Raw genomic sequence first — 27,179 nt, 5'->3', positions numbered from 1 at the left:
TGTGAAATGACCATTAAAAAAAGGGACAAGCAATTCTATTGTTGTGCATTTCAAAATTGTATTTTTTGTTGTTGTTTTATAAACATTCAGCAATTACAATGGGCATTTTTAGTTTCTAATCATAATGTTAACATGGGAAAGGAAACCTGAATTGAAAATATTCGTAAGAAATGACAATGAGGCAGGGGTGTGAAAAGTGGGGTCAGGGGGAAAGTGATCAATGCATGACTGGAGTATTAGCAGTATATCCTTGTGAAATACTGACATTGACAACCTAAATGTCCGTGTACCTCATTTGCTGTATCTTTATTCCCTTCAATCGGTCATTCGTTGACACTATCCCTCCCTGCCCAACATAGTATAGTGCTAGCCAGTAAGTAGATTTTAAAAAAGTAGAATAATGATGATTATAACAATAATGCGTTTAATGAAGTGATTTTTACAATGAGGGCGGCACGGTCGTTCAGATGGAAACGGTTGGCCTCACAGTTCTGAGGTCCCAGGTTCAATCCAAGAACCCGCCTGTGTGGAGTTTGCATGTTCTCCTTGTGCCTGTGTGGGTTTCCTCCCACATCCCAAAAACATGGATTAATGGGACACTCTAAATTGCCCCTAGGTGTGATTGTGAGTTTGGCTGTTTGTCTCTATGTGCCCTGCAATTGGCTGGCAACCAGTTCAGGGAGTACCCCGCCTCCTGCCATTGACAGCTGGGATATGCTCCAGCCCTCCCCGCGACCATTGTGAGGATAAGCAGCAAAGAAAATGGATGGATGGATGGATTTTTACAATGATTAAGAGTTCTGAATGCCCAATTGCAGTAAATATCTCATCCACTACACACCTCAGAAGAGCTCATGTATGCTCACTGCCCACATTTACACCCATCAGATTCACCAAAATCATGTTCCATCCCCTGCGCCACAACTCTGACACAGAATGAGCAGGCATATGTTGATACAGGGTGGTACGGTTGATCAACTGTAAAGTGTTGGCCTCACAGTTCTGAGTTCCAGGGTTCGATCCTGGCCCCACCTGTGTGGAGTTTGCATGTTCTCTCTGTGCTTGCGTGGGTTTTCTCCAGGGACTCTGGTTTCCTCCCACATGCCAAAAACATGCAACATTAATTGGACACTCTAAATTGCACCTAGGTATGATTGTGAGTGCGACTGTTTGTCACTATGTACCCTGCGATTGGCTGCCAACAAGTCAAGGGTGTACCCTGCCTCCTGCCCATTGATAGCTGAGCAAGGCTCCAGCACTCACTGCGACCCTTGTGAGGATAAGTGGTTAAGAAAATTGATGGATGGATGGATGTTCAGACAGACTTTCTGTGCACCAAACTCTCACTCCACCAAGCGCACGTCCAAGGCCACACCTTTTCAACTTCACCACTCACTGTAGCACAGATGGGTCTGCCAGCGCATTTCAAATATCACACTTGCATGAAACTCATGATGTGCTCCTGAAAATAGAGCCTTCAGTTACCAAACTGTCACATGCGCTTGGCGGATGCCAAAGGAATAACCCTCGTGGGGCTAAAACTGCACATCTTGGCGTTGACTGGTCTGCCAAATATAACAGACAGCAAGACTTGCACTGGCACAAAAATCAAGATGCATGCCATTTGTGCTCTGGTGCATACTGCGAAGTCTAACAAGATAGAACCCTGTGTGTTATACTCCACAACAAACATACATATTTTTGTTGAGAATTTGCCTGCAAAATTGCCATTTGGGTCGCACCTGTGTCTGTCCCTGGTTGGGTTTGCCTCCCTGTTGAAGATACTGCAGCCTTTGCTCCTAAAACACAGAGAAGGAGATCATATTTCATCTTAAAATGTATACTCAAATGATCCATGTGTTATAGTTTGTTTTAGAATGAATTACATTTTGTTTTGTTTTATGTTTTCCTGTGTCCAATGTTGTTCATGTCTTGTGTCAGTTATTCTATCTACCTGATCTCGTCAACCCTCTTCCTTGTGTACACCAATCACCATCAATCAATCAATTCCCTCCAGCCACTCGTATCTTGTTTCGTGCTGTCTTGTCAATTGATTTGGATTTCGTTCCATGGTTTCTTTTACTTGATGTTGGGTCATTGCAGAATGTCATGTGTCGAATGTCATCTGTAGCTGAAAGCCAGTTTGAAAGTCATGTTTTATGCCTTGATAGTTTATCCCCCGCATCTTTGTAACTTGGAACCTTGCGTTTTGGGCTTTGTTAATTTAGAATTTTCTCCAGCCATGATGCCCTCCTGGAGGCCATCGTCTTATCATGGTGAATGGGTTTGTGTGTCCCAATGATCCTAGGAACAAAGTTGTTTGGGTGTTTACGGCCCTGGTAGGGTCTCCCATAGCAAACAGGTCCTAGGTGAGGAACCAGACAAAGCAAGGCTATAAGACTCCTATGATGAAAAATATAAATGGCTCTAGGTTTCCCTTGCTTGGACACAGGTAACCAAGGCAAGTCAGGCCTGGAGGTGGCCTGCACCCACAGGGCCCAGCCTGGCAAAGCCCGAAAGGCTAACGTGGGTCCCCCTTCTCATGGGCTCACCACCTGTTGGAGAGGCCATAGAGGTCAGGTGGCCAAAGGCAGAGAGCTTAACGATCCGATCCCCAGCTACAGAAGCTGGCTCTAGGGACGTGGAATGTCACCTCTCTGGCAGGTAAGAAGCTGGTGTGTGAGGTAGAGAAGTTGCCTCCACACACTACTTTGGCCTTGGTACCAGTACTCTTGAAAGGGGCTGGACTCTTTTCCACTCTGGAGTTTCCCACGGTAAGAGGTGAAGCAGGTGTGACGATACTTATTGTCCCCCGGCTCAGCCCTTGTACATTGGGGTTTACCCCAGTGAATGAGAGGGTAGAAGCCCTCCACCTTCAGGTGGGGAGACGGGTCCTGACTGTAGTTTGCGCCTATGCAGCAAACACCAGTTCAGAGTATCCACCATTTCTGGAGTCCTTAGAAGCGGTGCCAGAGAGCACTCCTGCTAGGGACTCCATCGTTCTGCTGGAAGAATTTAATCCCCACTCGGGCAATGACAGTGAGACAGTGGAATTCTGTGCTCATCACAGATTTTCCATAGAGAACACCATGTTCAACCATAAGGGTGTCCACATGTGCACTTGGTATCAGGAAAACTCTAGGTGGCAAGTTGATGATCATCTTTGTAGTCTTGTCATCGAACTTGTGGCCACGTCTTTGACACTGAGGTGAAGAGAGTGGAGGAGCTGTCAACAGCTCACCACATTGTGGTTAGTTGCCTCCGAAGTTGGGCAAAGATGCTGGTTGGACTACGCCAAGGCTGCCCCCTTGCCACTGATTCTGTTTATCACTTTTATGGAGAGAATTTCTAGTTTCAGCCAAAGTGTAGAGAGAGTCTGGTTTAGTGGCCTCAGTATCGCATCCCTGCTTTTTGCATATTTTGTGGTTCTGTTTGCATCATCAAGCAGTGACCTCAATCTTTTGCTTTAGCAGTTTTAAGCAGAGTGTGAAATAGATGGGATGAGAATCAGCAACTCCAAATCTGAGAACATGGTCCTCAGTCCGAAAAGGGTGGCCTGGCCTCTCCGGGTCAGGAATGAGATCCTGCCCCGAGTGGAGGAGTTCAAGTATCTTGGGACATTATTTGTAAGACATGGAAAAATGGTACAAGAGATCGAGAGACAGATTAGTGCAGCATCTGCAGTGATGCAGACTTTGTATCGCTCCGTTGTGGTAAAGAAGGAGTTAAGCCGAAAGGCGAAGTGCTCAATTTACTGGTCCATCTACGTTCCTACCCTCACCTAAGGGCTGTGTGCATGCTGTGTGTTGTGACCGAAAGGACATGGTCTTTGATTTTTTCTCTGCAGGGGACACTTAGAGATAGGGTGGAAAGCTCGGTCATCCATGAGGGGCTCAGTGTAGAGTCACTGCTCCTCCACACTAAGAAGACCCGGATGAGATGGCTGGGACATCTGATCCGGACACCTTCCTGGTGGGGTGTCCTGGGCATATCCCATTGGCCGGAGACCCCACGGACAACCCAGGACATGCTGAAGGGATTATGTCTCTCCGCTGAACTGGGAACACCTCAGGGTTCCCCCGGAAGACATTGATGAAGTGGCTGGGGAGAGAGAAGTCTGGGCGTCCCTGCTAAAGCTACTCCCCCGTGACCTAACCTTGGATAAGCAGTAGAAAATGAATGAATGAATGAATGGATGGCTGGATGGATACCTCCATGATGCCAGATTATGCAATCTTTTTTGTGTGATTAATCAGATGTATTAACACTGCAAGCCCTAGTATTTACTTGTAACCACAATTTCTTCTTTATACAATATTTAGCAGCGACTGATTAGCACATGGCAGCATGGTGGCGCAACTCATTACAGTGTTGGCCTCATAACAGTTCTGAGAACTGGGATTCAAATCCCGGTCCTGTTTGCATGCTCTCTCCATGCCTGCATAGATTTTCTCTGGGTACCTCAGTTTTCTCCAACATCACAAAAATATACATGATAGGTTAACTCAATACTTTAATTCCCCGTAGATATGAATGTGAGTGTGAATGGTTGTTTTCTTGTATGTGCCCTGCAATTAGCTGGCGACCAGTTCAGGGTGTACCCGACGTCTTGACTGAAGATTGCTGCGATAGGCTCGAGCATGGTTTTTAGATCATACCAACTGGGCTGATGAGTTTTTTTATGCTTCTGACTATTTTTAGATAACTTTGCTTCATTAAATAAATTATGATGTGTTAAACTCTTTTAGTTTTTGTGAATGTCAATTCATACAGATTAATTTACATTCTCTTCAAGCAATGTTGTTTCTCCTGGTAAAGGTCTCATAGGGTTTAGAATTGGGTTTCTCAATTTCCGTTTGACTGGTTTTGATAACTGGCAACTGAAACCGTGTGTGAAAATAAAAGGTACCCACAAGAGGCAGTGTATGTCAGTTGATCATGAGGGCAGGACCTTTTTCAAATTGTTTCCCTGGCCCGTATTGAGTAAGGCCATCAACTCCATCAAATACATTTCAGATGAAAGCCACCACTCACCTCTCCAAGCACTCAATCCCATTGGCTCCTCCAAAAGCTCATGGGAAGGGGGAGCAACATTACCCCATGGGTGCCGGCCCGCTAAAGATGGGTTTGCCATCAACCCCTACCAACAAGCCTGGCTCCATAAGGAGACAGTGTCCAGGTAGGAAAATACAAGGTCCATTAATTCTATTCATCATAAGGGCTTTCTGAGTCATTCTTTGTTTGGTTCTTCATCTAGAAATTGCTTTCCCTGCGTGACCATTCAAGTGCTTCAAGCCCCAGCTAACTTAGTTCCTAGGATCTTTGGGACACATAAATCCCTCCACCAAGATAAGGTCACAACTCAAGGAGGAGTAATTTATAATTAATATTAATTCCATCTTGACTGAGTAAGTTAATGTCTGCAAAGATGTATGTCACGGTCAGGTCTTGAGAACGCGAGAGAGGCAAGATAAAAACGTGGAGGTCCCAAGTGCCGTGAAAGCATGGACGCAAGGCAGGAGTATAGGAATGTCAAAAAGTGATATTTAATGTCAAAAAGAAGAAAGAGTCCAACTACTACTAACCAAAGTAACGAATAAAAGTAAAACTTGAAAGAAAACATAACTGACAACTATGACAGGATATGTGAATGTCTGTATTTTTGTATGTGTCCAGATTCCAGACCATAATGGAATGGTGACAAATGGGCCCCAGCCCAACCACCCCCAACCCCCAACCCCCTGGCCTGATCACGCAATGGAAATACTAATAATATATTATGTAACGGTAGAGGCCCCGTAGCTCAGTGGTTAGAGCACTGGTTTGATAAACCAGGGGTTGTGGGTTCATATCCCACTGGGGCCTCCACTCCCTGAGAAGGGTTGCGTCAGGAAGGGCATCTGGCGTAAAAATTGTGCCAAACATATATATGCGTTCATCTGAGATGATACGCTGTGGCGACCCCGAAAGGGACAAGCCGAAAGGAAAACAACAACATATTATGTAACGGTAAATTGTTTTGGTACTGTACAAGTACAATGGCATTGAGGAGTGGAGATGGTTGGCAGGAAGTGGCCACCGGCTCAGGGTGTTTTTGGAGTTCATTTTCTTGAAAGTCTTCAATCCATGTCATGTCAGGTTATTCCAAGAAGCAAGGAAAATGATATTGTAAAAACACACTTAATCAGCTATCTTGGAGACGGAAGCCTTTAGCATCTGTCCTTTATTTATCATTGTCAGGAGGTAGTTCTCATCAGGTGGTGAAGTGGCTTGCAGTCTGACAAGATATTCTGAATCCCTTGGTGCTGCTAATGCTGTATGTGTGGGAATTGGCATCTGACTTCCATGACAGTATACGCCATTGTCATTGTCTCAGTGGGTGAAAGCTGACAGAATGTATAGTGCTGATGTGTGGCAAAAATCTATTTATATGCATGCTGAGGGACAAACAACCTTTTTATATTGTGCATCAAAACATATACTGTTTTACCATCCATCCAATTTCAGTGTCGGTGATTCTCACGAGAATCGTGGGCGTGCTGGAGCCTATCCAAGCTATCTTCTGCCAGGATACACCCTGAATTAGTTGACAGCCAATTCCAGGGTGACCTTTCAACAAACAAACATTCACACTCACATTCACACCCACGGGCAATTTAGAATTTGCAATCAACCTACTATGCATTTTTTGGGATGTGGGAAAAAACTGGAGTATAGCCAAACCCCACGTAGGCATGAGGAGAACATGCAAACTGCAGACAGGTGGGGTTGTGATTGGAAGCCAGGTCCTCAGAACTGTGAGGCAGAAGTGCTAACTAGTCATCCACCATGCTACCCCAATAAATATTTTCAATGTATTTAAAATGTTGCACGGTTCAATCTATTTAAAGATTGGAATATGCAATTTATAATGTGTCGAGAACTATTTTACGTTGTTTGTTGCCTTGCTCAAGGGTGACTACAATGCTCAGAAAACGGGATTGCATCTCCAACAACTAGTTCCATTCATCTATCTCTGGCATTTTCTATCCTCCTGTTAGGTCCCCAGGGAGCTGACTTGAGACTGAAGGAGGACTAGACCCTGGACTGGTCACCAGTCAATCACAGAGCACATGACAGGCAACCCTCCACCCATGCCACCTGCTCCGAGATCAGGAAAGTGAACCACTAAACCACGAAATCCCACGTCCCAATACAGTGCAGTCATGCTATCCCATGTGAATAAAACAATCCTAAAGCATGATGCTTCCACCCCCATGCTTAAAAGTTGGGATGGTGTTTTTTGGATGGTATACCTCATTTTTCCTCCTCCTTGGAGCCCTACTCGTTGAAGTTGAAGCTGCACGGCCTAGCCTAGCCTAACCGAGCTCGATAAAATCAAGTAACATATGTAATCAAATATTTGCTGAGGAGGTAATCATCAAATGTTAGTACTTACATGACCGGAAAAACTTTCGTTTCATTTACAACGAGGACCGTGAGTACATAGGAAATTGGGCAAGTAGAAACGTCAACTTAAAATTGCTTATAGGCCCAGGTCACCTGAGCTTAGCTGCCTAACAACGAGACATGTTTGTGATCAAACTGTGCCGTTGAAGAAACATCGAACGCGAGTAACTTTATAACTTGTACGACGAGGGGCGTGAGGACTTATAGAAAATTTAACAAGTCTTATCTTAGTTCGTATTAGGACGCAAATTGGTGCCGTATCGTTCGCGTTGAAGCTGCTCGGCCCAAGTTACCCTAGCTTAGCACGCTAACAGCATTACCTACGTAGAGTGCACACTAGATGAAGCAGTCTTAAGCATCCAAGACAGAGAGGTGTGATTGGTGCAGATTTAAATGGACATGTTGGCGAAGGAAACAGGGGCGATGAAGAAGTGATGGGTAAGTACAGCATCCAGGAAAGGAACTTTGAGGGGAAGATGGTGGTGGACTTCGCAAAAAGAATGGAATTGACAGTTGTGAGCACTTAATTCCAGAAGAGACAGGAACATAGAGTGACCCACAAAAGCAGAAGTAGAAGCACGCAAGTGGATTACATTTTGTGCAGACGGTGTAATCTGAAGGAGGTTATCGACTGTAAGGTAGTGGTGGGGAGAGTGTAGCTCGACAGCATAGGCTGGTGGTGTGTAGGATGACTCTGGTAGCGGGTAGGAAGACTAAGAACACAAAGGTAGAGCAGAGAATCAGGTGATGGAAGTTGAGAAAGGAAAAATGTTGTGTGGCCTTTTGGAAAGAGGTGAGACAGGCTCTAGATGGACGGGAAGAGCTCCCAGAAGACTGGAATATGACAGCCAAGGTAATCAGAGAGACAGGCAGGAGAGTACTTGGAGTGTCTTCTGGTAGGAAAGGGGAGAAGGAGACTTGGTGGTGGAACCCCAAAATACAGGGAGTCATACAAGGAAAGAGATTAGCGAAAAAGAAGTGGGATACTGAGAGGACTGAGGAGAGGCGAAAGGAGCACATCGAGATGCGTTTTAGGGCAAAGGTAGAGGTGGCGAAGGCTAAACAAGGGGCATATGACGACATGTACACGAGGTTGGATACGAAAGAAGGAGAAAAGGATCTCTACAGGTTGGCCAGACACATAGAGATGGGAAGGGTGTGCAGCAAGTAAAGGTGATTAAAGATAGCCATGGAAATATGTTGACTGGTGCCAGTCGTGTGCTCAGTAGATGGAAAGAGTACTTTGAGAAGCTAATGAATGAAGAAGATGTGAGAGAAGGTAGAGTAGAAGAGGCAAGCATGAACAACCAGGAAGTGAAATTGATCAGTGAGGGAGAAATTAGAAAGGCACTGAACAGAATGAAAAATGGAAAGATAGTTGGTCCTGATGACATACCAGTGGAGGTATGGAAGCAATTTGGAGAGGTGGCTGTGGAGTTTTTGACCAACTTATTCGATAGAATACTAGCGGGAGAGAAGATGCAAGAAGAATGGAGGAAAAGTGTGCTCGTCCCCATTTTCAAGAACAAAGGGGATATTCAGAACTGTGGAAACTACAGAGGAATAAAGATGACGAGTCACATAATGAAGTTATGAGAAAGAGTAGTGGAGGCTAGATTTAGGACAGAAGTAAGTATATGCGAGTAACAGTATGGTTTCATGCCAAGAAAGAGTACCGCAGATGCGTTATGTGCCTTGAGGAAAAGTATAGAGAAGGTCAGATGGAGCTACATTGTGTCTTTGTAGCCCATGACAGAGCATAAAGAGAGGAAGTGTGGTACTGCATGCGCAAATCTGGTGTGGCGGAGAAATATGTTAGAATAGTACAGGACCTGAGGGGAGCAGAACAGTGGTGAGATGTGCCGCTGGTGTGTCAGAAGAATTGAAGGTGGAGATGGGACTGCATCAGGGATCCACACTGAGCCCCCTTCCTGTTTGCGGTAGTAATGGATAGGCTGACAGACGGGGTTAGACTAGAATCCTCTTGGACCATGATGTTCGCAGATTGTATTGTGAGCTGCAGTGAAAGCAGGGAGCAGGCGAAGGAACAATTAGAAAGATGGAGTTATACACGAGAAAGGAGAGGAATAAGGATTAGCCGAAGTAAAACAGAATATATGTGTTTGAATGAGAGGCGTGGAGGAGGAAGAGTGAAGCTCCAGGGAGAAGAGATAGCGAGGGTGGATGACTTCAAATACTTGGGGTCAACAATACAGAGCAATGGTGAGTGTGATAAGGAAGTGAAGAAATGGGTCCAAGCGGGATGGAACAGTTGGCGGAAGGTGTCTGGTGTTCTAAGTGACAAAAGTGTCTTCGCGACCATGAAAGGCAAAGTTTATAAAACAGTCATCACGCCGACCATGATATATGGATTAGAGACGGTGGCTCTGGAGAAACGAGAGGAAGCAGAACTCGAGGTAGCAGAATTGAAGATGTTGAGGTTCTCGCTCGGAGTGAGCAGGTTGGATAGGATTAGAAATGAGCTCATTCAAGGGACAGTGGACATGTTCATAGGTCAGAGAGTAACCATATAAGTGAAATAGTGCAGAGGATGGAGCTGCCAGGCAAAAGAGCGAGAGGAAGGCCAAAGAAAAGGTCGATGGATGTTCTGAGGGAGGACATGAGGACAGTGGGTGTTATAGAGGAAGATGCACGAGATAGGCTTCGATGGGAAAAGATGACACACTGTGGCGACCCCTCATGGGACAAGCCGAAAGAAAAAGAAGACGATACCTCATTCTTCCTCCTTCAAACACTGCGAATAGAATGAAGACATTGTTTTTTGTCTCATCTGACCACATAACTTTATCCCATGGATCATCCAAAGGGTCATGGGCAAACCTAAGATCCTGGACTGACTTTAGCAGGGGAACCTTTTGCGCCATGCATTATTATAAACCATGATGTCTTAGTGTATTACCCAGAGGTAACCTTGGAAACAGTGGTGCCAGCTCCCTTCAGGTCATTGACCAGTTCCTCCCATGTAGGTCTGGGGTGACTCCTCACCTTTCTTAGGATGATTGATGCACTCCGAGGTGAGACCTTGCTTAGAGCCCCAGTCCGAAGGAGATTGACAATCATGTTTCGCATCTTCCATTTTCTAATAATTGCTCCAACAGTGGCTCTTTTTTCACTAAGCAGTTTGGCAATTGCCCTGTAGTCCTTTCCAACCTCGTGGCAGTCTACAATTTTGTCTCTGGTGTAGTTGGACAGCTCATTGTTTTTAACCATGTTAGTAGTTGGAGTCTTACGGATTGTGCTGGGTGGACAGGCGTCTTCATGGAGCGAACGATCTCTAATTTGGAATAATCAGTGGAGGGTAGGTTGACTTTTTAGAGGCAGATTAACAGGTCTTTGAGGGCCAGCATTTTTGCTGATTGGCAGGTTTTCAAATATTTATTTGCAGCAGTAACATACAAAAATAAATTATTAATAAGTCATACATTGCAATTTCCAGGTTTTTTTTTTCTCCCTTAGATTATGTCTCTCACACTGGACATGCAACCAAGATCAAAGTTTCAGACCCTTCCATGATTTCATAGTGGGAGAACTTACAAATTTGCAGGGCGATAAAATAAAATGTTAACTAGTTGAGGTTAGGAGTGCCACACCCCTAAAATACACAGTGTTGATGGTGCGCTGCTTTCCCCTCCTGAGATGCCGGCTGGTAGACCGAAACTTCATCAGAGCCATCCGAAAGTGTTTTTCCATGGCCTGACAGAACTACTCCTATGCCCGTGTTTTTGCTTCAGCCACATGCAAAACTGCATTCTGCTTGGCCAATCAGGACTCATCTGCTGGCTCAGGAGTACCACAGGCCAAAAACGCCTGATTGGACTCCTTTTCACCTTGACCGCATTCCTCACCGTTGGTGTCCACCAATGGTATCAAGGATTTCTGTTTCGAGAAGCTCCGACCACCTTACCACCACAGCTCCGGTCACCCGCCTCAGCAATGGATGCGTGGAACATCGTCCACTCCGATTCAATGTTCCCCGCCTCCCCCAGAACTTGAGCAAAGTTCTGACAAAAGTGGGAGTCGAAGCTCCTTCTTCCAGGCATTCCCAGCAGACCCTAACAATACGTTTGAGCCATCCACGTCTTTCCCCACCATTGCAACCAACTCAGCACCAGGTGGTGAGCAGTTGACAGGTCCACCCCTCTCTTCAACCGAGTATCCAAGACATGCGGCTGGAAATCCAATGACATGATCATAAAGTCAACCATCGAATTGCGACCTCGGGTGTCTAGGGACGTGTGGACACCATGATGCTTGAACATGGTGTCTGTTATGGATAATCTGTGATGACCATAGAAGTCCAATAACAAAACCGCTCGGGTTCTGATTGGGAGAAGACATTCCTCCCAATCTCACCCTTCCAGGTCATTGCCCACATTAGCATTGAACTCTCCTAGCAAAACGATGGAGTCCCCTGCAGGGGCACTCTCTAGCACCCTTTCTAAGGACTCCAAAAAGGGTGGGGACTGTGAACTACTGTTTGGTAAATAGGCACAAAGTACCGTCAGGACCCTTCCCTCCCAACTGAAGGCAGAGGGAGGCTACCATCTCGTGCAAAGGGGTGACCCCCAGCGTACAGTGCTGTGAAAAAGTATTTGTTCCTTCCTGATTTGTTTTTTTAGGCATATCCATGACACACAATGGTTTCAAATCAGCGAACTAATTTTAATATCACTCAGACATCCATCCATCTGTCCTCTTAGTTGCTTATCCTCATGAGGGTTGCGGGAGTGCTGGAGCCTGTGCCACCTGTCAATGGGCAGGAGGCGGGGTACATCCTGAACTGGTTGCCAGCCAATCGCAGGGCACATCAAGACAAACAGCCGCACTTACAATCACACCAAGGGGCAATTTAGAGTTTCCAACTAATGTTCCATGTTTTTGGAATGTGGGAGGAAACCGGAGTGCCCTGAGAAAACCCACGCAGGCACGGGCAGAACATGCAAACTCCACACAGGTGGGGCCGGGATCGAACGCGGGACCTCAGAACTGTGAGGTCAACGCTTTCCATCTGACCCACCATGCCGCCCACTCAGACAACCCAAGGAAATGTGCAAAAAATGCAATTTTCGAATCATAATTCCATTTTTAAGGTACAAAAAAATCCACGCCTTTGTGACCCTCAGTGAAAAAGTAATTGCCCCTGAAACTAATGACGGGTTGTGCCACCCTTGGCGGCAATAACTGAAATCAAGCATTGCCGATAATTGGTGATGATTCTTTCACATCGCACTGGAGGAAATTTTTCCCACTCTTTGCAGAATTGTTTCAACTCTGAAACATTGGAAGGTATTCTAGCATGGACTGCCCATTTAAAGTCACACCACAGCATCTCAATGGAATTTAAATCCGGACTTTTACCTGGGCATTCCAAAACCTTAATTCTGTTTTTTTTTTTTTTTCAACCATTAAGATATGGACTAGCTGCTGTGTTTCGGATCATTGCCCTGCTGTATAATCCAAGAGCTCTTGAATTTGAGTGCATGCACTGATGGGCAGATGTTCTCCTTCAGGATTTTCTGGTACACAAATTACACAATTAATTGTTCCATCAATCACAGAAGGTTGTCCTGTTCCTGCGGCAGCGAAGTAGCCCAACACCATCACACTGCCACCACCATGCTTCATTGTTGCCATAATATTCTTTTTATCAAATGCTGTGGCATTTTACCCCAGATTTAACGGGCGCATACCTTCCAAAAAGTTAAATTTTTGATTTGTCAGTCCACAGAAGGTTTCTCCAAATGTCTTGATGATCATCAAGATATCCAAATATATGTGAACTCTCACATGGATGCCATTTTTGGCCAATGTCTTTCTGATGGTACGGTCATGAACACTGTCCTTAAGTGAGGCCAGCAAGCCCTGCCGGTCTTTAGATGTTATTTGAGGTTCTTTTGTGACCTTCTGGATGAGTTGTCGTTGCTCTCTTGGAGTAATTTTGGTTTGTTGTCCACACCTTGGAAGGTTTGCCACTGTTCCCCTATGACCCGCGACCGGGCAAGGGAAACTTCAGTTTATTTATATTCGTCATCATAGGGGTCTTTTTGCCCTTCTTTGTCTGGTCCCCTTACCGAGGACCTGTTTGTCATGGGTAACCTTAGCAGGGCTTGAAGCCCCCGAGAACTTAGTGCCTCGGATCATTGGGACACACAAACCCCTCCGCCACAATAAGGTGAGGGCTTCCAGGAGGGGGTGCCAGAATCATATTAAACACAATTTTGTCAGATCACCTGCATCAAAAACTTAGATGTGGTTGCAGTACATGTAAGCTCAGCTGGACATTATGACATCAAAATCTAACTCTGTCAAGGGCATCACCAAGAGCACACCCTCTCTGCACCTTCGCTCTTATGTGTGATGCAGGGTGACACTGCAGTGGATTGCATTTTAAATAGACACAATGTAGAATATACTGTATATGGTAAGGAGTCGCTGATGGTGTAGTGGTACACACACCTGCCTTTGGTGCAGGCAGTTTGGGATTGATTCCCGCTCATTGATGGTGTCAATATCTGCCCTGTGACTGGCTGGTGACCACTTTGGTGTGTAGTCTGCCTTTCCCCCGAAGTTAGCTGGGATAGGCTCCAGCTGCCTCCCCAGAAAAATGAAGAGGGATTGCATCAAGAAGGGCATCCAGCGTAAAAATAGTGCCAAACAAATATGAGCGTTCATCTGAGATAACACGCTGTGGCAACCCCTAACGGTAAAGGCCGAAAGACATACCTACATACAATAGAATATATCACATTTGAAAAGAAATTGGCCAAACCAGACCGAGATGTTCAACAATTTATCATTCGAATAAAATCAAAAATTGTAAGAACTGTGCTTGAAATGTATATTTTCTCATTCCTTTCTTGGAGTTGTCATACACTTCCCTCCTTTCTGAAGTAAAATGCTCTTTGACAATCCAGCAGCTGTGGCTTCCTGATTACTTCATTTCCTTCCTATATTGTTCCTATCTCGTCACATGTATGACATTACCTCCCAAAAATGTGCAAGAAATTCAATCACTATTTTTAATGTTTTCCTTAGACACCCGACCAGATCACATCCTCATAAAACATATATGACTCATTATCTTTACATTTTAAACACATTCATTTCTCAGTGGCCTGACTGTAATTGATGGAGTGCCAAGGTTGGCCCTTTCAGACGGACTCTCGATGTAGACAACCTTACATGAAGTGACAGGCAATCCATCTAGAAAACAACTCTGTGTTGGTAGCTGTTTGTGTACGTGAGTTTGTGGATATGTGAAATGGTTACCTTGGCAACAAACATCTGTTGTTGAGCGTCTATTTGTTGCTGCTGTCTTGTAGCCATTTCCTGGAGCTCACAGAGTGTTAGCTCCCCACGGGGAACCTACACAATAAGAGAAAGTAAAATGAGATGATGTACCTTTACATAATAGCTTCCAAATGTTGCATGAATTAATTCTAGAAAAAATACCTATACAATCACAAAAACGTGATTTCCACTGTGTTTCTATTGTCATTGTCCAACTATTACAGACAGTCAGTCAAGATGAATGAGATTGTTCCTGACAAAATGAAACCATAATAGTGATACAGGATAAATGTAGGTCTATAGTGCATAGCTGCACGTCTCAGTTCACAATTTAGGATCACACAGCTTCTTCACCTTGCTACAAAAATGTTATTATATTAGTAGCTGGTGGCCTTGGCAGTCTGGCAGAGTTATAGTATTAGTTCAGGGGAAATAGCCTTATTTCATTGTGGTTTCAGTTTTCTGTCACTGTCACTGACATCATCACATCTGCATTGCAGATTTGATCATACTCCTCATGTATGCCTGCGTTTTGCCATACGGAGGCAGTAGTTCTTTTGGAAGGGTTTATGATTTGGAGCCAAAGGGTCATGGTTGAGTCCGAAGCAGCTATTTGTTGGAAAGATGCTCGTCTGCTTCCTGACTATTGTCAAAGTGCCTTTAAACAAGCCCTTAACCCCCATGCAGAAGAGGTCCAGCACTGTATTTGTTCTTGGATGTCTGAAACTGTATGAGCTGGTTTTGTTTCTTTGTGATTGTCACGTCCCATCGGAACGAGAGTAGGACCCAAATGCAGAACTCGAACGATGCCAGGTAGTTCAAGGAGAAACGTTTATTATATGCCGAGGTCGGGGTTCGAGCAGGCAGTCCGGTGCAGCAGCGGTAGTTGTGTTGTCGGGCGAAGAGAGCAGGTGAGCGGACAGGCAGGAGTCGGTACACAGGGGAACAATCGAAGCAGGCAGAAGTAACGAAGGAGTCAGGCTTACAAGGTTGGTCGGAGAACGGGCGAAGGTTGGTACACACAGGTTCGATCAGGGATACCGGAGCACACGAACGGGACATGAAGATCAACGAACTGGCGCCGGCCAGTTGTCATCGCGGTCATATAAATCCACAGCATAATCAGCTCGTGCTGGAGCGGCAGGATCACGACAGTGATGTGCAATGCAAATATACAGTAGAGTGTGAGTGGAATTTCTCTTGATTATTTAATGAGTAATTATAATGAGTATAATATATAAATACAAATCAAAGTCTCAGTAGCTTTTCATTTAATCATTTTCATCCTGAGATCCCTTATTTGGTAAGAAGTAAATACCACAGAAAGTACGGAGAGAGAAATGATACCTATAACAAGGAAGGAAGGTCCCAGCCCAGCCACATCCTGCTATTGTTTACTGCATGTTCACTCACAAACACACAAATAACACACATGCGTTTACACAAGGCACTGGGCGATTATATGATCGAGTTTGGCAATCCAGATAAATCTCATTCTCGGTGATCAGCTGTCTGCATAATTCCCCTAACATGGTGGAAATGTGCGTGAAAACAACGGACAATCAGTGTCGTCCCTTTCCTGCTCCCCTTTCGGTTACCAATTGTAGGAGTAAACAAAATCCGAGCCTCCTTGGTTGACCCGCCCCATGGCGAAATCAAAGCTCCCTCCGACTCAGCTGTCGTCACACCCGACACATTGCGTTGTCGACTGTCACTCTGCTCCCAAGCTCCAGCATGGTTACCTCCATTGCCACTGTGGCTGACAGCTCCACGGGTTTACAGTGATGATTGTGTGGCGGTGTCTCTAAAGCAACAATGGAACAATCCTGATAACCTTAGCTGATGGGCAAGTTATCAGAGCCCTCAAAAATGGCCAACACTGTTTATACATTTGGTGTTATACCATCCAAGTGAATACACATATAGGCATACATTCTTTGACGCCCTTTGCACAATGGTCATTGCAATGGACTACAGCTGTATTAGGCGCTCTAACTGCTCTAAATGCTAAAGGACTCTGGATCCTTTGCACAACTGCCCCCTCCCCCCCAAAAAGAGCTCCATCATTGCCAGATTACTAGCTGCCTCCATCGCTCTGTGACTGTTACCGCAGTGTCTTTGTGTCTCAATTTACTGTCTGTCTGTCGTCGTCATGTTGTCGTACAAGAGCGGTTCCAACTACCAAAGACAAATTCCTTCTCTATTTCTGACATACTTGGCGAAAAAAGAGGATTTTTATTCTGATGCGGAAAGCATGAAACATGAGAGCACAGTGAAGACAGCCTGTCACTCTGTTGCCATCGCATGTAGTATTAGCCATTAGCCATTGCTAGCTCGTGAGGTCACCAAACCAGACCGAAGCAACAATTGTGTCATGCTTATTCAGGTGGTTTGTGAAATGTCAAAACCAGTTAAACTGCATCGTTATTAAAGATGTTACACATTTGAAGGTTATGTAGCATGTTAACTGGTTATGTAGCATCATAACTACAGAATCATAATTTTTACAATGCAAAGTGTCTTAATTTTGCCTGACTGGACTCTTGTTATATATTTCTACATTCATTATACTGTTAGTGAAGTGTTCTTATATTTTTGCAGTATTTATTTTATTTCCTTTTTTTGCTAAGTATGCCAATATCATGTTGAGGTTACTGTTTTAAATATGAAGTATGTGTTATGCCCATATTTAGTCATGACTACATAATTTCCTCATGTCCTCAGCTCTAGCCAGATGTGTCCTTGAGCACATCTCTGCACGTAGGCTAACCTTGATGGACTGCATACTGGACACTTTGTAATAATCCATTGCCAGCTAGAACCGGTTGAGACAGTAACCCTTTGTCTAAGTGGAAAGCCCCGATCTCACACCACAGGTTTGATACCACCCATAGTCCGCCCTTCTGACAAGAGGATGTGTGTTTCCTCTGTATCTTCGCACTTGCGATCTGCTCTTTACAGCCATTGTCTGTAACTCATAAGTGCCTGGAATATTCTGTCAGTAAATTCTTCAAAAAAACTGTTGATCATCTCCAGCCTTTATTTGGATAACCAACATTCTCACTACCCAAAATTAAATGAACACGAGGAGGAAAAAAGCGTCCTCCAACAATTGGTGACCCCGACTTGATTTCGGAGTGAGGTGTTGGTTGACAGACAGAACATCGGCCGGCCAACAATTTATAAGGTAAGAGGACATTTATCCTCCAAAAATGATCTTCTGTCTGTTAACTGGGGTTGAGGTGTATGTCACGTTTGAATTTGTTACATTGTGAAATTATAGCTTTTGGCTGGATGAATTCTTCTTCTTCTTCTTTTCCTTTCGGCTTGTCCCGTTAGGGGTCGCCACAGCGTGTCATCTTTTGCCATCTTAGCCTATCTCCTGCATCTTCCTCTCTAACCCCAACTGCCCTCATGTCTTCCCTCACCACATCCATAAACCTTCTCTTTGGTCTTCCTCTCGCTCTTTTGCCTGGGAGCTCCATCCTCAGCATCCTTCTACCAATATACTCACTCTCTCGCCTCTGAACATGTCCAAACCATCGAAGTCTGCTCTCTCGAATCTTGTCTCCAAAACATCCAGCTTTGGCTGTCCCTCTAATGAGCTCATTTCTAATCCTATCCAACCTGCTGACTCCGAGCGAGAACCTCAACATCTTCATTTCTGCCACCTCCAGTTCAGCTTCCTGTTGTTTCTTCAGGGCCACCGTTTCTAATCCGTACATCATGGGCGGCCTCACCACTGTTTTGTAAACTTTGCCCTTCATCCTAGCAGAGACTCTTCTGTCACATAACACACCAGACACCTTTCGCCAGCTGTTTCAACCTGCTTGGACCCGTTTCTTCACTTCCTTACCAAACTCACCATTGCTCCGGATTGTAGACCCGAAATATTTGAAGTCGTCCACCCTCGCTATCTCTTCTCCCTGTAGCCTCACTCTTCCCCCTCCACTTTTCTCATTCACGCACATATATTCTGTTTTACTTCGGCTAATCTTCATTCCTCTCCTTTCCAGTGCATGTCTCCATCTTTCTAATTGTTCCTCTGCATGCTCCCTGCTTTCACTGCATATCACAATATCATCTGCGAACATCATGGTCCATTTGGCTGGATGAATAGTAGGGGAAATTGAATATTAATAAGTCCTGGGTTCCAGGCCCTGGTGGGTAACCGCCGCGTCCCACCTAAATGGTTGAGAAGCCATAAATTATGTGGGCGTACCACTCTGAAAAGGGTTTAGAAGTGCCCTGTGTTCGGAGGTTGTGCCGACACAAAAAGGTTGTAAATCCCGGGGCTGGCAGAACAAACCGATAAGGTTGAGGCCAGCCCAAAACTTTCTGGACCCCGAGGTTTTCTAGTTCTTTTCGGAGAATCCTAGAGACGAGAATTCCTCATTCAAAATCAAAGGACAAAGAGCGATAAGTCCTGGGTTCGAGGCCCTGGTGGGTAACCGTCGTGTCCCACCTAAATGGTTGAAAAGCCATAGTGTGGGCATACCACTCTAAAAAGGGTTTAGACATGCCCAGTGTTCGGAGGTTGTGCCTACACAAAATGGTTGTAAATCCCGGTTGAGGCCGGCCCAAAACTTTCTGGACCGCGAGGCTTTGTAGTTCTTTTCGGAGAATCCTAGAGACTGGAATTCCTCATTTGAACTCAAATAACGTTAAAATAAAGGGGCTCGAGCATTAATTAAAAAATAAAAAAAAAAAAAAAAAAAAAAAAATATATATATATATATATATATATATATATATATATAAACGAGTAACTAGATAAGAGGGAAAACATATAATAATAATAATCCATCTGAGAGATCACAAAGTGTAGAAATTAAAGTGACCTTAATGGCCTAAGAAGGGTATGACGATACCCAGTGGTAGTTAAAAGAAAAAAAAAAGGAGCGTCCTTCAGGATCTGCTGGCTCGCGGGTGAGTGTCTTGTACGCACACACACACACACACACACACACAATTGTAACATAGTGAGGCAAGTGTGTGTGTGTCCAAGATCAACAGAGGCAACACTGCTTGTACGTTTGGTGTTCTCATTCTTGTTTTTATTTATATGCATTTTAAGGTTCGGTTCTTTGAGTTGTTGGTTGCGTAAGTGTGCAAGGAGGACCTCCCTCCGCATTAATGTTGCTATGTCACTTATCTGCCTCTCCGTTAGTAATAGGAAGACATGTTAACTCCAAAAAAAAGAGCGAGGGGGGGTTCGATGTAAAACAAAATGCAGAGACAGATTGATCGGGAAAGTGAATGGTTCGATTTGCGGCAAATACCAAACCATTCTGAGCAATTGTTGCTAAATGTACAAGTGAGAAATGCATGTGATGTGTGTGTTGGAGGGTTGCCTGAAAAAGAACGAGACAGTGAGAAAGAACAGTTGAAAGAATGGATCAAATGTTGTGAGAATGGTTCCCTCCATTGTCTTCGACTGCGTGTTTGGTTACATTAATCAAAGAAACGGAATAAGCTTGTGTTAAAAGAATGGCAGCTCTAAAGTTGGAAATGGAAAAAATTAACAGGTTGTCTTCAAAAGGTAGAAACGTGAGGGAGAATACTAAGAAAGTTGTGGAAATTAAAGCGAAAGCAAGAATGATGGCAATGGGATGTGTATTGAAGTTGTCCCGTTTGGCTGTCAAGGAAGAAAGTGTTGGTCTGGTACCGTCAACACCCAAATTGCCCTCCACGCCGCCTCCTTCCTTGGAGGAGAAATGGACTTGGGCGTTGTCTCCAAGTAACCCATTTGTACCATTACCTTACCATAAAGCCAGGAAAACTTTAAATGAATTTCAGGCTCCAGTATTGAATGTAATTAGGGGCCGGCTCGAAGTAGATGTAGGCGATCAAACGTCTCTCACTCATGCACAACAGACATCGAACGTGAATACAGTTGCGGAAACTTTGGCTGCTGGAGTGACCGTCGCCATTAGAGAATTAGAAGGGAGATTGGAAAAAGTGGCCAACTTGAGAGCTGACCCATTCACATGTTTGACTCAACTACGACTGTACAAGACGGAATTAAACAGACACCAAGAGGGTCCACAAAATATATGAAATTAACTTCAGAGAACCTCTACTGAACATGAAGATTGAGCAAACACTGAAGTGGAGGAGCAGGACCGCGCCTTTCGCGCTGAACAAGAAGCAGCCCGAAAGAGAACAGGAAGTTGCTGTCTATGCTGCGGAACACGCAGCCATAGGCTCTTCAAATGGGGAAGCAGAAAACAGGTTGTATGTTGCTCAGTTACAATCAATTAGCAGAATTAAAGTCTCGTGTCCAGAATCTTTCAGGTGCCCACCCTGACTCCGTTTTGGATCGAACCAGAGGTCCTGAAGACCCAGAGGAATCTTCCAAAGGTCCAGCCTTTCCTCCTCATCGGCGTGTGACTCATTCCCAAATCTTGCAGTTACCCATGTTAGCCAAAGTTGACCCGGCTACTGATAACTCTGCTATGTTTTACAAATCTTTGTCTCCCACTGATGTCAGTGTGTTGCTGCAGAAACTTCCACCCATGCAATCTGGTGGTGGCAATTGGCTTCAAGCCGTGCAAAGAGAGGTTACAGGTCAAATGTTAACAGCCGGTGACATCTGTTTTCTCCTTACACAATCATGTCCACTTTCACAGTTGAATACTCTGATGCAAAATTCAGGTTGTTCTACTCTCCCCGATCATCAGGCTCTTACACAAGAAAATTATTTGACCTTGTCTGCAGCGTTTGAGACTTTATTTCCAATTTTGAGTGTGTCATTTCAGATTTGATTGCTCCAAAAGCAGATGAGGAGGCCGCGGCTTTTCTTGACCGAGCCCTCACTGATTACACTCTGAAAACAAGAAGGGCGTTCCCAAGTCTGTGGCGCAGGCCATGGAGGCCAATCCGGACCTTCCTGGTGCTGTGGTTGACTGGTAGTAAACAAAAGAAAAAGTCTAAGGTTGACAAACACAAAAGTCTGAAAAAGCAGGAAGAATCCGCTCTTGCTCTGATCTCATCTCCGGTGCTGAGTGCATGATGTATCAAGCAGGTTCATTCATGGGTCGAAGTGCACCCCTGGTGGCCGCAACGTGTGCTTCAATTGTGGACAGCCTGGTCATTGGGCCCACAAGTGCAGACACCGACCTCAAGCGTATGAATGGAGCACGTGGCTACAATCAAGGAGGTTACAACCAACCCCAAGAGAGTGAAATCAACAGTTACAGACTCTTTTGCCTTCTTTTGTGTTTGCACCTAACTGTCCAGTCAATCTTTTGGGCAGAGATCTCTTCATCGTCACATGCCCTCTCATCAAATGCAGCCTTGATGGACTCATCCTGGAATTTCCGGATGGTAACACCTACTGCTGCTCTGCCTCCGGTGCCACCTCCCAGTTCCCGCTTGTTGAGATGCATGCGCCACTGCCGACATCTACTGGGATATTGGATATTGACTCCAGTGGTTGGCTCGAAGCTGAACACTTTTGGACTCTCTGATCACCTTGGGTTTACAACCTCAGGTCTTATGATATGGTAACTGATCGTATGCATTGCACTCTGTACTATGACAGATATATAGTGAGGCATTTCAGGAAATTGAAAACAACATATGGAAATTGAACATGATTGATTTGTTTCCAGGCAAACCAGGTGTCGCCTTTTCGGTGTTCTTGACTCTTGAACAACTCAAATCTTACATGATGGCGGACCCCCCGGATCCTTCTATGCCTCCTTGTCAGCCACATGACCCCTTGATGGTCTCGCCTCAGCACACAGCGAAGACTATCGGTCCAATTGTCCTGGCATGCCCACAGGCCATTGATTGGCAAAATTCATTTCATTAAGAGGCTGGGATGATTGGCATTTCGGAAATTGACGGCTTCTTTAAAGCAGGGGTGCTGTGTGAAATTCCTGGCTCTGATTTTAACACCTTCATCTTTCCTGTTGAAAAGAAAAACACTGGAAAGTTTCGCATGGTCCATGACCTGCGAGCAATTAATGCGGCCGTGTTAACCCTCACTTTCCCCGTCCCAAACCCGCACTTGGTACTGTCCCAAATTACATCGGCCCACACTCATTTCACTTGCATTGACTTGGCTAATGCGTTCTTTCGGTTCATCCTTCCATGAAGCAATTTTTTGGTTTCTCTTGGAATGGTGTTTGCTATTCCTACAATCGCCTGCCTCAAGGCTTTGTCCTTTCACCTGGACTCTTCAATGACTGTATTTGTCAGTTGCTGTCTCCTCTTGAATTGCCTCATGGGGTTCTCCTGGTGCAGTATGTGGATGACCTCTTGTCTCGAAGCCACTCGGACTGTGGTTTCTCATTTGGCCTCTGTTGGACTGAAGGGTTCCAAGTCCAAACTCCAGATTGCAGCTACTCCAGGCATCATGTTCCAAACTTTGCTGAACTCACTCACCCACTCAGACGGATTGTCATGGAACAAAGTATGCGCAATCTTTCTAACACTCTTTGTTGGACCACGGAAGCAGACTCTTCCTTCATCTTTTTGAAACATCTTTCCACTGCTGCAGCTCTTGCAATTCCTGATTACAGTCGCATGTTCTATTTTGACGTGTCTGAAAAGATCAGCAGTGTTTCTGCTGCTCTATCAGATAGGGGAAAGAGGAATTCGACAAGTTTGTCTGTATGCATCAACTCCATTGGAAAAATACAAGCAAAGACACTCAATTTGCGCTTCTTTTGCATCTGCTCTAGCCAGAGTGATTCAGAAGACATCTCACATTGTTCTTCATCACCCGCTGACTTTGCGAACATCACACAGTACAGTTCAGTACGTCACGAGTCAAGCTTTCACCATGACCGGAGACACAGGAAAATTTAAGCAATTTTAACACAACCACATATTCGCTTTACTCATGAAGGGATAAACATAGCTGAAGGTCTGCTCGGAGGAGAACCGCATTGTTTTGTACAAAAAACTACGTAAGAAAACTCACTCCGCACTGAACTTTATGCGACACCTCTTGACAACCCAGACTTGATTCTTTTCACAGACGGATGTTGCTTCAAAGTCAACGATGACCTACAATCTGGATTTGCAGTCACCCAACCCACAGAAACAGGTTTTGAAGAAGTGCAAGCAGAAAGAATTCCAGGATCACAGCATTCTGCAACAACAACTATCGTTGACCAACACATCTTATTCTTGATGGCAAATTTTGCATATTTTTGGACTTTTTAATTTCATTAGGTTTCTCTTTACAATGACAAACAAAATGTTTCCATACACAGGCTGATACTTTCCCCCCAAAAATTACCCAAATTTGCTTTGAGGGGGAAGCAGACGTCCAGATCAATTGCAAGAACAAACAACTACCACAGAGATGAACAGAAGACTAAATATCATAGCGCGCTCTAGGAGCCCAGCAAACTAACGTGTCTACAAGGCATCCATATTGCAGGGGTTTTTCAGGGGTGTTTCATATCATTTTTCACTTACCAAGTTGCATTACCGCTGTGCATTTGAAATTAGTTCATCCTGTGTTGTGACAAAACCCCTCACTCCCTCGCTTAATACATTTAGTATCAACATCAACAAGATATTTAGATAATTGTAGGCGCATTTTGTAATTAATACAAGATGTACTAGTGGATCACCTCTTGTTGTCGATTTTATCTGTGCTTCGTGGGTCCGCTGGGACAACAATCAGAGCATCTCAATGTGAAACTACAAAAGATTAGGGGAACAAATATGGGACTGGCTTATCTGATGTGCTAAAATGTTGCTTAAACATAAGAGTAGTAAAAGAGGATGTGCACTCCTGTCATAACCAGAACACGGAGTTGGACCCAAATGCATGACTCGGGAAACATGGAAGCAGTTCGGGAAATACCTTTATTCAGTCCAGAGTCGGTAACTAGTCAGGCAGTCTACGAGAGCAGCAGTGATAATGACGACAGGCTTACAGGGCAGGTCAAGAGACAGGCAGGGGTTGGTACGCCGAGAGTGGAGATCACAGTCGAGGAAGTGCAGGAACGAGGCATCAATGGCAATGATCTGGCAAAGCCAGACCGTCCGCTGGGTCCTATAAGTACTGCAGGTAATGACTGGGGATGAGGTGCAGGCGTGCACCTCCTGATGATTGCCGGTGTGTCGGGTGACCTGCATAGTCAGGGCTATGACCAGCAGGATCACAACAGTACCCCTCCCCCAACGGCTGGCCCCAGACGGCCCAAGTACTGCATGGTGTGATGTGTGGAAGTCCCTAATGAGCTTGGGATCTACCACGAACCGGGACAGGATCCAGGAACGCTCTTCCAGGCCGTATACCTCCCAGTCGACCAAGTACTAACCCCCCCACCCCCACCCCCACCGCTACAGCGGGACGACAGGAGCCGACGCATCGAGTACACCGGGCCTCCATCGACCTTGCGGGGGGGCTTGGCCGGAGGGACTAACGGAGAACGGCGAGCTGGTCTGAGGCGGCTCACTTGGAACGTGGGAGGGACTCTCATAGACCTGGGGAGCTTCAGGGAGACAACGACTAGATCAATTACATTGGTAACGGGGAACGGACCCACGAACCTGGGAGCTAGCTTGCGAGACTCTGTCCGAAGTGGAAGGCCCCTTGTGGACAACCAGACGCGTTGTCCCACCTTGTATGCCGGTGCCTTTCTCCTCTTGCAATCTGCCGCGGCCTTGTAGGTGCTACCCATTCGCAATAGCATCCTTTTGGCTAGCTCCCAGGTCCACTTGCAACATCTCACAACTACCAACGCAGATGGAACTGGAGACTCGGCACCCCCGGATGGGAAGAGAGAAGGGGGGTATCCATGGACAACATGAGAGGGAGCCATACATGTTGACACGGAGGGCAGCAAATTATGGGCGTATTCCACCCATCCGAGGTGCCGGCTCCAGGTGGTCTGGTCGCATGAAGCCAAGCAGCGTAGACCGGTCTCCATATCCTGGTTGATCGTCTCAGTCAGACCATTGGACTCTGGGTGTTGGCCCCAAGTTAGACTTGCCTTTGCCCCGAAAAGGGAGCAGAACTCTTTCCAAGAAGCGTGATACGAATTGGTGCCCCGTATCCGAAACCACATCGGTGGGTAATCCGTGATAGCGGATAACCTTATCAAGCAGGAGTTCGGCAGTACGTTTGGGAGATGAGATTTTTGGTAGTGGTATAAAATGGACCATCTTTGAGAATCGATCAACCACCGACAGGACGGCAGTGTTACCCTGAGAGCATGGCAGACCTGTCACAAAGTCCAGGGAGATGTAGGACCATGGGCGTGAGGGAACAGGCAGGGGGCGTATCTCACCCATAGGTCGCAGGCGGGAGGTCTAGTTGGCCATGCAATCCGGCAGTTGCACTGCAATGAGATACTTATGAATCCGCGGTGAGAGTCCCTGAAGGAAGGTGTCGAGAAGAGCCACCTCGTTCCACCGACTCTCTGCTGCTCGAATGTGGAATTCGATAGCATAGTCTGCTACGCAACGTTGCCCCTGCCGAAGCGTGATCAATGAAGGCGCCACCTCGCATTCCGGGGAAGCGTACTGGAACACCTGCATCATCGCGTACACGAACGAGGTCCAGGTGTGGCGGGTGTCAGAATTGCAGCTCCATTCGGCAGTAGCCCAAGCCTCCGCCCTCCCCGTCAGGTGGGATATCATGAAGGCAATCCGAGCGCGGTCAGTAATTCAAAATGGAGATCACACTGGGCGAGGAAGGGCTTAACATTACCAGTTTCTCCAGAGAACTCCTCGGGCTGTGAGAGTGCCGTGCACGCCGACAGCTGGACATCCGTGACTGGCGGGAAAGCGGGCCTGGAGTCGGAGCGGCGGTGGACGTTGTCGGACTGACGTTGGCAGCGCTGGTCCTGGATGTGCGCCACGGTTTCAACCAAGCGCATATTTCAAGAAGTCTCTGATTCATTACCTGGAGAACAGCCTCCTGTTCAGCCAAGCGTCTGCCCTGGATCTGTAGGGAGCGATGGATTGCAGCTGAGTCGGCTGGGTCCATGTCTTGGCCAGATCGTTCTATCATAACCAGAACGCGGAGTTGGACTCAAATGCACGACTCGGGAAACGTGGAGGCAGTTCGGGAAATATCTTTATTCAGTCCAGAGTCGGTAACTAGGCAGGCAGTACACGAGAGCAGCAATGATAATGACGACAGCCATACAGGGCAGGTCAGAAAACAGGCAGGGGTCGGTACGCCAGGAGTCAAGATCAGAGTCGAGGAAGTGTGGGAACGAGGCATCAATGGCAACGATCTGGTAAAGCCAGACCATCTGCTATCCCAGGATATCCGCTGCTAAAATGTTGCTTAAACATAAGAGTAGTAAAGGAGGATGTCCACTCCTGTCATAACCAGAACACGGAGTTGGACCCAAATGCATGACTCGGGAAACATGGAAGCAGTTTGGGAAATATCTTTATTTAGTCCAGAGTCGGTAACTAGTCAGGCAGTCTAC

General features: G+C 45.7%; 1 protein-coding gene and 1 non-coding gene across 11 annotated transcripts in view; one reads left to right on the top strand and one right to left on the bottom strand.

The window, feature by feature from the left end:
* LOC133513456 (apoptosis-stimulating of p53 protein 1-like) overlaps positions 1–27,179 on the bottom strand; it is a 116,050-nt gene that overhangs the window by 49,352 nt on the left and 39,519 nt on the right. For 8 of the 10 annotated variants that reach the window (XR_009798499.1, XM_061844275.1, XM_061844280.1 and 5 more), the window contains 2 exons: positions 14,740–14,835; positions 1,743–1,799 (listed from right to left, as the gene is read on the bottom strand). Coding sequence is in view for 9 of the 10 variants with exons in the window: in XM_061844275.1 (XP_061700259.1) it covers positions 1,743–1,799; positions 14,740–14,835 (153 nt within the window). In the remaining variant the exon portion in view is untranslated. Of the gene's footprint in view, positions 1–1,742; positions 1,800–14,739; positions 14,836–17,530; positions 18,176–27,179 lie in introns of those variants that run through there. The other 2 variants (XM_061844281.1, XM_061844277.1) reach the window with 2 other exon arrangements.
* Positions 5,793–5,865, top strand: trnai-gau (transfer RNA isoleucine (anticodon GAU)). Its single transcript has one exon. It is a non-coding gene; the product is annotated as a tRNA-Ile (tRNA).

The sequence above is a fragment of the Syngnathoides biaculeatus genome, chromosome 15, assembly GCF_019802595.1.
Source record: "Syngnathoides biaculeatus isolate LvHL_M chromosome 15, ASM1980259v1, whole genome shotgun sequence".
NCBI lineage: Eukaryota > Metazoa > Chordata > Actinopteri > Syngnathiformes > Syngnathidae > Syngnathoides > Syngnathoides biaculeatus.
The sequence above is the reverse complement of the archived record's forward strand: the minus strand, read 5'-3'. Positions and strand labels throughout refer to the sequence as shown.